Source organism: Pelecanus crispus, chromosome 2, assembly GCF_030463565.1.
Source record: "Pelecanus crispus isolate bPelCri1 chromosome 2, bPelCri1.pri, whole genome shotgun sequence".
Classification (NCBI taxonomy): Eukaryota; Metazoa; Chordata; class Aves; order Pelecaniformes; family Pelecanidae; genus Pelecanus; species Pelecanus crispus.
The window spans coordinates 47,803,563-47,815,555 of NC_134644.1; the positions used below are offsets into that span (position 1 = coordinate 47,803,563).

At 36.8% G+C, this 11,993-nt stretch overlaps 1 protein-coding gene across 1 annotated transcript in view; it reads left to right on the forward strand.

Moving 5' to 3' along the window:
• Positions 1 to 9,387, forward strand: part of ANO10 (anoctamin 10) — an 84,705-nt gene extending 75,318 nt beyond the window's left edge. The window contains 5 exon segments of the mRNA XM_075705003.1: positions 8,083 to 8,199; positions 9,099 to 9,130; positions 9,132 to 9,195; positions 9,198 to 9,259; positions 9,261 to 9,387. Coding sequence (XP_075561118.1) covers positions 8,083 to 8,199; positions 9,099 to 9,130; positions 9,132 to 9,195; positions 9,198 to 9,259; positions 9,261 to 9,387 — 402 coding nt within the window.
• The last annotated feature ends 2,606 nt before the right edge of the window (positions 9,388 to 11,993 follow it).

The following is an 11,993-nucleotide window of genomic DNA, read 5'->3' on the forward strand; positions in this document are numbered from 1 at the left end:
GAAGCTACAGGACAAATTTACATCTACAATGCTTTTTTTTTCATGTCTTTTGAATTGACTACAGGATGAAACAAATGTGAGAAAAATCGTGTCTTAGAACATTTCTGAAAGACTCATTTGTGTATGTTGGGGTTTTATAGAGACTTTTATAGAGACAGTTTTGCAAGTGTGCTGTATCATAAAATATTTTGGGTCACAGAATATGCTGTGTTTATAAAACAAGATTATTAGGGTAACTTTTTTTCCCCAAGCTGCAGTCAGTCAGAAATTTGTGTACAAGGTTGGTATCAGAGGTTCTTTTATTTAGAATTCTTGCTTTCAGCAGGTGTTCTAGAACCTGCTGAATGTTTAATTTCATGTGATAGACCTAAAAATGGCAATTTGCCTGGAGAGATGGGAGTGTGTTGCTTGGGTATGTAAATAAAACACTCTACCTTACCAACCTTTGCCCCTCTTTTCTCATGCTTCAGCATCTCAAAAAGTACTTAAAACAGTGCAGAGCAAGTCCTGAAAAAGTAATCTGAAAGTAGGCTTAAAAATACTGGTGTAAAAGATCTATAAAAAGGCTTGAACAGATATGTAAATGCTGAGAAATAAAGAACTAGTGGTTTTTGCAGCATCAAATAAGTCGGTGACAAAATTTCTATAGGTTTCCAGGCTGCTTCACATCTTAATTGCTATTGTTGGATAAAGTTATGGAGGACAGTTGGGCATCTAAAACTTTTCAGAAAGACTAATAAAACCAGATACTGCTTCAGTTCATTGTATATGATATGATATATAACAGCTGTGGTTTAAACATTAGTAAGAAATAATCTACAAATAATTAGAAAATCTGTTTTTAAAGAATATTGAGTTACTAGAAAGTATAATGGTGCCGTAAGACAAAAATGTTGTCACGACTATGCAATTGATCAGATTACTTGTGCTTTCAACTTTACTAGCATGTGCATTGGTAGAATATTTATTTATTTAACCCTGATTGCCCTTGATGACTTATGTTTAAAGTTGTATCTGGTTTAAATACTTCCTAAGGCTTTCCAAGAGCAGGACTGTTTCAGAAGTAGTACTGGCTTACTTTGCTTGCTTTCCAACAGGTCTTGCAGAGGTTTATTGAAAACAGGAGAGTACAAAAACATGTAAGGGCAGAAGGTACCAGCTCCCTCACTAGGAGATGATGTTTGCAATATTTAACTTTATTTTTTGCTTTGCTGAACCCATTGCTTTTGCAGTTACTTCCTGGAAACGTGAACAGAGAATCTGCTTCCTTAGAGATTATCTTTACTTTTTTTTTTTTTAAGCTTTCATGTTTTATATGTTAGTCTCTTGCTAAGGAGCACTGTCCTGGAATTGGCTTTTTTTCAGTAGTGATAGTTATATGAAGCAATTGTAGTATTTAGAGTAAATTTACTTCTGAAAGAAACCAATTCAGTAGTCTCGAGGCACAAGGCCAAGACTTAACTGGAAAGAGGGGTGTATCAGTGCTACTAGAGGCCAGTGCAGCTAATGTATGTAACAAAACAAACCCTGGTTCTCATGCTGCAGCTTAATACTTGTTTTCATGTTTGAAATATGCCTCAAAACTGCATATTAAGCCTGGTATCTTTTTCAGTGTAGATTTCTACTTGTGAGGTCTTATAGTGGATTGGTAATAAAATACAGACCAGGCTTTCTGCACTAATTAAAACCATTTCAGAAGTGTAAATGTAAGGAGACTCTGTGCAAGCAGGCATTCATCTCTTCAGACAGGTGAATTTAGTACATGTCACATCCTACCGCCCCCAAGAAATGAAAATATGTATTGTGATTCAGCCGTTGAATTTTAAGACCCAGATTCAGCAAATGACCTGGGCATTATTTTTTTAATCTACTTTTAAGCCCGGGCTTAAATGTTTTTCTGAACATAAATGTATTTATGGATATGCTTAAAACTAAATATAAGCTTAAACACCCTGTTGAGCGGGGCTAGATTTCACAAATGTGCTGGTATGGTCAATAGGAGACTTCAGATCTGCTCTTACCCTTCTGATGGTCTGTGAGATGTTGTGTCAGAAACGTAGCTACCAGTTTTCCTTGGGCAGCCTTTGCAGGTTTGTGTGTGTGTGTGCGCGCGTGTGTGTGCACGTGTTCATCATCTAACAGGAAGAAACAGACTTTCAGTTACAAGTTATAAATGGACTGGATAATGCTGTCTCTGCTTATGCTTTCTGACACATTTTCTAAGATGCAACTAAACAGAAGCTTATATCTCAGCCACAATTTAATGGGGCATGCTGAAACTCTCCCTGCTGGATGGGGTTTTTTCAGTTTGGAGTTTTGAGGTTTTGCATTTTTACATAAATGTCTTCCTCCTTTTAAGAAAGGAGAAAATATCTAAAAAAAAATACAGACTATTTGTAAATACATAAAAATAAGATTACTGTTGTGTTGAGATGCGTTGCATCTGTGCTCTGAAGCAGCAATGCAAAGGTTGACAGAAGGCTTACTCTGATCTAAAGAATGTGCTTGATGATGCTCCTATGAGAAAACTGCCCAAACTTGGCAAATATATAAGTTTCTGAAACATCTTTATTTCATGTGCTTTGTAGAGACGTAAAGGAGCACAGCAGGTGTAAGGGCATGAACATTTCCCCTGTACCAAGCATATTCCAGCTGAGAGCTGAGACAGACTTCACTGTGCTGGAGTGGCAAGAGGTGTTGAATCTGAGGCAGGAAGGTTGTGCTTCGGTCCTCGTGTTTCCCTGGCGTTTTGGCAGGGAGGTGGGGAAAGCTTATTCTGGCCAAAATGCCAGGAGAGAGATGGGTTATGCTGGTTTGGGGATAAATGGGATAGATGGAGCATACAGATTGGGGCAGGCATCTAGACTGTAAGTCTGTGGGAAGAGAAGACAAAGTCTCAAGCTGAACAGGAGATGTGAAGAAGCCTTGAAATAGCACCAACATGAAATAACAACCTTTTTGGCATTCCCCTTCACCCCCAGGATTTCGGCCATGTCTGTGGATAAAATGAAATTTTGAAAGGAATATCAAAGGGTTTTTTTTACGAAGGCTGATTGCATTCCCATTTTATAAAAAATCCATAATAATAGGTGGGATGTGAGGTTTTAAAAGCAGCATTTCTCAGTGTAGCAGAAGAAAGGCCCTTTTCAAAATCCCTCAGCTGTGATGATTCTGCTCCATTAGCAAGAGTCTGTAACGAAGCCAGTTCAGTCTAAAAGTAGGAAGGAAAGTTTGGTTATGCTTTCTTTTTATGTATATTGCAGAAATATTTGCTCATAAATTTATTTTATTGCTGTCTATTAAAGACAATTTAATTTAATTGAACTTCCTGAGCTTTATGGAAATTTTTCTTTGCCTGTATTACTCCCTTGACAGAATTATTTTTTACTTTCCTCCTGCATTTTTTCTACTCTCGGAAAGATGCAAGGCCCTCAAAGCTAAAAACTGTTGCCACAGAAAGAGAGAAATTTATTTTCTGGTCTGTTCTTAGTCTTTGATCTTAGCTTAGTTTAATGTCAGAATACTGTGGTCCAGAGTCCTAGCAAAGAATCTAATGATCTCCCTGCCTTCTGCTCTCACAGCAACATGATCTTGCAGTGATACTTGCCTTTACATTTGCAAAGGCATTTGGCATAGTCATTTTGCATATACCAGTAGAGAATAGAGGTTCAAAGCGATGTGTCCTTCTCAGGTGTTGGCTTTTGTGTAGGGCTTCTTACCTACGTAGAGTTAGTAACCAGTGACCATCTTGTTTCACAGTACGTACTGGTTCTAGGCTGGACTAGGTCCAGATTTCTGATGTTAATTGAAAGTTTTTATAAATATTAGATTCTAAAATAGGCTTTAGATACAAAATTTTATTAAAGTCTCCCCAAGCTAGTGTTTGGCGTGTACTTTATCAGCTAAACAGCAACACAGCTACTGCTTATGTTCTTTTTTTCTTTTCCTTTTTTTTTCAGTTGAGTAGATTTTGACAGGAATTGCTGCAGTAAGACCACTATAGAAATCAAATTAGCTGTTCAAAATTCCAGGAATTTAACCCTAATTTGCATTTTCTGTTTTAGAAGAGACAAGGTTGGGGACCCACTGCTGCAAAACACAGCTGCTGCTTCTACTCTCGTTGGTGGCTTTGCAGAACAGAATAGTTCTTCTGGCTCTCTAAGCACCTGGCACAAGACCACAAAAGAGTTTGATGGCACTGCATTTATCAAGGGGGAGAGAGTCATTGCTGTTTCTCTCCGTGCCCACTTGGCAGATTGCAAAATAGGAGGGGACTTTGCTGTTGGCATCGGAGAGCTTACAGCTTGTGTGAATGTTATCCTGGGTTTTGCTCGCAGTGAAATAGTCCTCTTGTAATCATTATGAAGGGCATGTTCTTGGAAACAACACCACTTTTTAGTGGTTGCAGTTAGAAATAATAGTTGGGTTTGTAACCTGGTTTAACAAAAACCTTCCAAAACTAAAAGAAACAAGCCTAACTCTATGAAATTTTAATAGTGGACAAATACATTTGCATTAGTTCAGTAGCAAATTTGGATAAACTTTAGTATTTTCTTTTTATAATATATTCAAACTAGCATTAATGTAACTTTATACTGCAAATGAGAGTTTTGCTGTCTATTCTGGTGATTTATACTGTACTCTTAAACTAATTATTTTTTGAAAGCAGATGGCTCCTTTTCATGGATCTGACTTGCAGGAATTATACTAAAACAAGATTAAGAAATCCGTACAGAATATGAATGATAAAATGAAGACAACCAGTCATCTCCCTACTTTTTCTTCAGTTTCTCTTGAACAACTATTTACATTTTCTTGATCAAATGACAATTCCAAAACTCAATATAAACTGTTAATAAAATTAGATACATTTTCTTTTAATGAGGTTGCATGAATCATATGACCCACATTTATAATATCTGGCAGTTACCTTCCCAATTTTATTAATACAGCTCCTAATTTGCAAATAGGAACAGCTGGAGAAGTTATCCATGGAAGGCTGTTGCTCTGATGTCTTTTTTCAGGTTCATGGGGAGTTATGAGGTGGAACTGAACTGAATTTGCTGTCTGTTAAGTTGAACCTGTTTTCTGAGATCGCAGTCTTAAGCACAGAGACATCCCACACAGTTCTGAGCACTTTATGACTGATAAAGCTTTGTTTTGATGGGAGGGAAAAGAACACAAGAAAGCTGTTCTGAGGGGTAACCAAAGGTCTGTCTAACCCAGTCATCTTTTTTTACAGTGGCCCATAGTGGATGCCTAGGAAAGAGGGTGACAGTAGGCCAAGCAAAAATAGTGACTTTCCCCATCTGTACTCCAACTTTCAAGCCCTCTATGGCTTGAAGCCTTTCTGAATCAGAGATTCTGTTTAAGGCTGTATCCTTGTGTTCACAGGCTATGAGTTGTGCTAGCATGAAGACTGACTACTTTCCTGACAAACAGTTAAGTTTGTGTCAAAGGCATTTTTCAATACATGTGGGTAATGGGTAGCCTATTGCCAGAAAAACCCATCTCTGGAATACTGCTGAACTGCTGGGCTCTGGTCAGTTGATACAACAATAAAACTCTTCGCCTGGTGAAGTAGTTAAAACACATTGCCCTTCCAAATGTATTTTAAAAAATATAGTGTTTTCCAGGATTAACTGCAGCATTTTTGTTGGTTTTATTTCTGGTTTCCCTAGATGTCTCTTCTCCTATTTCTTCCTCACCCCTATCAAAAATGGGAAAAATGCAGTCAGTCTTTGTCCTTCATAATATATTTACATTTCCTTGAAATAATTTTTATTTATTTTCTTAAAAATTGTTTGGCTTTGGAGCTACTTCGAAGTCTCTGTGTAAAGTCACTAGTATGGCTTATGTTTTCAAGGCTCTTCAGGAGGCAGTGGCTGACCAATTACAGTTCCAAAATTTGATTCTCGCTCTTTAATGTGATCAAAAAATACAATTTTTTTTTCTTCTGTTTAGCAAAGTGAGACTCTGGGCAGCTAGAAGCTACATTTTGTGATACTGAGTCTTTTTTGTAACTGAAATGTCCATTGTAACTTTTCAAATAAATACCCCTGTCCGAATCCCTCAATTTCTGCTAGTTCTGTCAGTTATTTGCCTTAAGTGTAAGATTTTACCGTAATCCTGTTACCTAGATTTGAGTTACTCCAATATCTCCTTATTTTTCTGTTTCCAAACCACAATTTTATCTGTAGATTAGTTATTCCCCTTCAACCCGTGATTCCTTATGACTCTATTCTGCATAGGAGTATTGTTTCTCTTTTTTTTTTTTATTATTGTCTTCAACATTTTACCTTTTTCCATTTAAGAGATTCCTCCAGTGCTATCTCTGAGACATCTTTTATTGTTATGTATTTCTAGCACAAACCAACATTGTTTGGTATAATTTTTTTTGCAAGAAAAGTTGGGCCATAGCAGCAGACACTGTTAACTTGGGTGGAAAAGCAAAATTTTTATGAGTGGGAGAATGTTTTACTGTTGACATTGTTCTGTTTTGGTTTTTTTAATAATGCAATATTACCCATTGCATTACACAGCAGAAATACTAATTGCTTCATTAACCTAATCTGTGTTCAGGTTTTCACTGATGATATATTAGTGTTACATTAATTTTCAGCCTTCCTTTCACCTCTTTAAATAAAGTATTATTCCTTGCACTAACAGTTTGTTTCCTAGAGCTACTAACTATTTTTCTGTAATACATTTTTAAAAACAATTTTATGTATGGCTCTTTGTTGTCGTTCTCTTACTTGTTACTACTATCCGATTTCTTTCTTTAATACTTCCTTATTTATTGGAATTGGCTTATTTACAGTTTCACTACCACTCCTATGAAGTCTGTAGTGGTTTTGATAGCTTCTTGCCCATGTAATTCTGCAATCTCAGGGATTTTTGGTCTGTTACGTTGTTATTCACATGCTCAAGTGCATCAAGATCATATAGTTCAGCAAACTATTTCAGAAAGGAGCACTGATCTGTTCCATTTTATAAAAATTCAGGGAAATTTGATAAGTAGCTTGGACATGCAATCTAAATTTAAGCATGTCTATGAGTATCATTGTGTCAGCAGAACCTAAGCATGTGCTTAAAGTTAAGCACATATATTTAAGTGTTGCCTTATATTGGTCAGGGTTTTCTCAGATAGGAGCAAGTTCCTGTGTGCAAACATGCAGCGTACTGTTAGCTCAGCCCTTGATAAAATAGGATTTAATGATTCTTGTTTAGATTATATTTATATTTTACAAAAATGAAGAAATAAAACCACTGGCTGGACAGTTTGACAGTTGTTTTTGGTGAGATGAGGGGAATGGTGCATGTTTAAGTGAAATGTAGAGACTGGTCAATGACTAGGTTAAACGGAACCTCATGCTTGTTTTCTCTTAAATAAGATTATAATCTTTTGTGATAAATTATGACTAATTTGGCATCTCGTATGTGGAATGCTTCTCCATTTCCTGGAAAGTTTCTGTTCACGAGCATGCCACTTCTTTAAAGATCGTATTTTATTATGTTCTCTTCTAATGCTTTCTCAGGAGTGCTTTTAGGTTTTCATAACTTCTGTAATACAGAAATTCTAGGTTTGTTCATATTTTTTACAATGTGCTTGTTTCATTTGTATCATGATATGCACACATGTGTGCATGTATGTATGTTATTGTATCTAATTATATGTAATTGTGTGTGTGTAATATAGGTAAAAATTTCACTACGAAACTATATGTGCTAGGTGTCATAATTTAATTTCAAAGCACCAATAATGCGTTTTAAAAGCTATTATTTTATGTGGAATCACAGGTACAAGATTGAATTAGAAATCTATAGTACATAGTGAGAGTAGGATTATTATGAAAATAAGCCAAACTATATCTATTCTATATTCAAATTATGAATGACTGTAAATAGAAAAAATATGGAGTAGCCGAGGCTTAATGTGGTTATAGTATGCTATCTGTGTTGTACGTGTCACAAGAAATAATTGTTTATACCTCTATTACTAAAATTTGGAAATAGAATTATGCTGTTCTCTCCATGCTTCAAACTCTATAGAACAATATTTTTCTTTTTACTTTTTTCCAGCACTTGCTACTAGCAATAAAGTTTATCATGGCATTTGTAATTCCGGATAAACCAAGAGATATCCAGATAAAACTAGCCAAATTGGAATTTGAATCTCTAGAGGCTCTCAAACAACAGGTAAGAGCAACTGTCATCTATAACAGTGAAAAGTGTTGGTGGCCTGAAGGAAAGATAAACTAGGGAGGTTCTGCTTTTGTTTTAGGTGGATAAATATGTAAATCCGGGGATTTTGAAATTCCTGTTTACATTATATTAAGATTAGCTAGCTAAAGCTGTTCCACCTCTGCCTCATGGGTTGCGGTGGCAGAGCTGGAGTGGCTGAGTGGAGTGTGGAACAGTCATGAGTAGTACCGTGTACAGCAGAGGGTATTAAATGAATAGAAAACACTGCCAGTTTGCTTCTACACACTGAGGTGTGAACTGTAGTGTTTCAGATACTGCTTCATTTTATGTTAATCCATCACTGCTTAAGAAGTGGAACAGAGAGCTGGAATTTTTAACCAATTAATCTGTCCTTTCAACCCACCAATATATGTGACTCAACACCAGGAAAATGGTCTTCCTTTTCAGACAGCTTGAAATTTCTGGTATGGCTAGTAATGTAGCAACTTGTAATGTCGGTTCTCCGTGTGTGTACAAACATACTTTGTTTGTGTTGTCACTTTTAAAGGACATTGGGCTCCATGAAACATAGTTTCATTCCCTGGAGCTATTTGTTGTTGCAACACTAAGATTTCTTTCATTGCTGAAATACCATCACAAATAAACAGTTAACTTAGCTCTAATATAAACAGAAATTGTAAACAGACTGAAATTTTAAAAAATGTTTTGAGAACGAGGTATATATGAAGGAAAGGTAGGGTTGCCTTATTTTCCTGTCCATACAATATTCTCATTTTATTGCATAAATAAGGTATATTTTACAATATACTTAACAGGCATTCTAAAACAATTTAGGAAAATAAAGATCTAGATTTTTCTACTGAACATTTCTGTCTTAACAAATGATTCCATAGAGAGAGTGGTGGAGATCACAAGAGGTGAAGAATCGGATTAGCTTCAGTAGGATACTGGGATTCTACAGAGCTGTTTTTGCAATGGCAGCATACTTTAGGGGAGTTTCTGACTGTACTATGCTAGATAGGATTTCTAAGTTAGCTTACATATTGGGGGGGGGGGGAACCCTCAGTATGGAGCTGCAGAGACTGGTTCACCTATTTATTGTTAGCTCAGATATTTTTACACTGCAGTACATGGTTTTACATGAACATATTCTTTCTGTGCAGGTGTAAACACCTACCATAGCTGCATGTGACAAAATGATCTCTTAATTCTCGACAAACTGAGCCTGTAAACAATACACTGCCTTTTCTAGTTAAAATCCCACAGTTTTGTGTGATGCTGGAACATCGCTACTGAGGTCAGCACTGTCTTCCATAGTCAGCCATAACAAACAAAATCCAAATTACAGTTGAATCTAATGCCTGATAGTTTTGTTTTGCCTTTCTCTATTATGTCAATGTGAAGTTACCAGGAGCTGGTCATGAATCTCACGGTTAGATAATATTAAAAGGAACACAACTACTTTTCTATTTTAGTTGTTACTTATCTGTTTTCATTTTGTAGACAGGCGAAACTAGGCCATCCACTGGAACCTTAAGCTCAAGTAAATAGTCACCTTTGGTTATAAGTGGAATACATATGGAGTCTCTTTGAATATCAGTGTGCATGTCAGCAGTTAGGACTTCATCTCCTGTCCTTGTGTCTGTGCATTCCCTACAATAATACATGCCCGATCCTGAGTTCTTCAGGGTTGTTTCATTAATTCAGTAGTGAAAAGTTAGTCTGAATTCCAATAAGAACCAGAACCCTGGCAGTTCTCACATAATACTTTGAGTCTTCCTACAGGATTGAGGAAGAATATTGGTGGGTTTTTAGGTGCCTTGGTAGGTACTTTAAACACAAGTATCTACCATCACCTTCTTAGATTTCCTCTGATTGATACTGTGCTGTGTATCCCATAGGCATACAGAGATTTGGGCGTTTTTTCTGGTGCCTTAGTTTTTTGAAAAATACCTGCATTTAAAAGTAATACACTGGCAGTGCAAAAAGATACTGCAGCATTTATTTTAGAAGCACATTTTCAAGTTCTTCCTCTCGTTGCTGAGAGTTATCATGGTAATTTAAGCTGTATATCTTTCAAGCAAAAACAACAAAATTCCCCAAAACAACTGTTTTAAAAAACAGACATAAAAGTCTGGGGCTCACATGGGATCACATGTTACAGAAAAACTGGTTTATATACTTCTGTGCAAGTATGCATCACATTCCTCTCTTGATGCTATCCAGACACGTATGCCCTTGTGTTTTACCATGTGAGCTTTTAGAGTACTGCTGGCTTGGGATGTAGCTATTAGAAGGGTATTAACACTATCAGACTCTAAACCTCTAAGATGCCAAAACCAGATTATTAAGGCTCCATATATAGTGCATGGAGAGAAAAATCTCCTAGTACAGCTGCTTTGAACAGTTGTATTGATTATGCTTGGGGTCCTTAACTTTAGACAGTGTGAGCACCTTTACATTTTCATTAATGCTAAGCTAATTGCTTTTTAACCTGGTGCAGTGGGACTGTAACTATTCTGTGTTGAAATTCATTTGAAGACTGAGTTAGTGTCTATTTGAAAGGGATGTTAGGGAATACACTGTCTCAGCTCCCTAATAGGGATGAACGATCATCATTAGAGCTTGTTAAAACCTCCTATACGGTGAAAAATGCCATAATTAAAAAAAAAAAAAAAATTTATATTGGAATTACAGTCTTGTTTTGAAGTTCTCAAACTTTAAGAAAGGATTTTAGGAAGTTCTGAAATGTTTATTTTAAACATTTCTTAACACAGTTTGTGTTAAGACTTTTGAAAGGGAGTGGACTGTCAAATGGGTTGTAATTATTTGACATATTTTGAAAATGCTTTGTTAGGATACACTTGAAGTATCAGAACAAAGTTTGTTGACATAACTCAAGACAAAATACTTTAACCTTTCTGAATCCAAATTTGGGAATGTACTACATGAGTAGACTTTCCCTGATGTTCTTCGGTGTAAAGAATGGTAGAGGAGGCTGGTTAGACTCTATTGAGGGGGGGGGGAGGGGAAGCTGGGGCAGAGAATAAATTCGTGTGACCTCTTTAATAGAGGACTAAAGAGAATATGTATCAAGATTTTTGAAAGCGGAGCAGGAGCGATTGCATTCACACTCCCTAAAGTGTTGTCAGGTTCTTTGTCACCTGGAAGGAAGCCTGGATGCTGGGCAACTAGAAGTGGGTACTGTCTGCTGATAGGGTGATGGACCCTTTTCTGGTGAGCATCGTGATCCTTCTTAGGGAGGTAGCTAGCTAGCAAAGTGGGGTGAGGTGCCCAAGACTTCCTTTGCTGCTTTGCAGTACTCTGTGCTGTTGCATCTATTTCTTGCAAGTGCAGAAGCATGCCATGCTCTTTGGTCTAGTTCCTGTTTTAAGGAAGAGAGACCAAGTGTAGGTGTGCCTGCAAGCAGCAAGGGAACAGTCAGTTAATTCTTCAGTGGTTCAGGAATCACCATAGGCGTACATGAGGATCAATGCTGTAAAACTAGTGTGAGGACACTATCTAGTATTTTTGGGGCACTGACAGTGAAAGCTACACTGATAAACATTTTAACTTCTGGACAGATCAAAGCTTAATGAATAGACAAAAGGTCCTCATGGTTGGAGATGGGTCAGCAGTCTATCCTTATAAAAGGTCTAAGTTCCAGAAACACAAGACAGCCATGGATTAAACAGCATAACTTGCATTTTGTGGACTAGATTATAGTAATGTTTTCAGGTATGGAGACCTTCCCAGTATTACCTTTTTCCAACTGAGGCAAACATCAG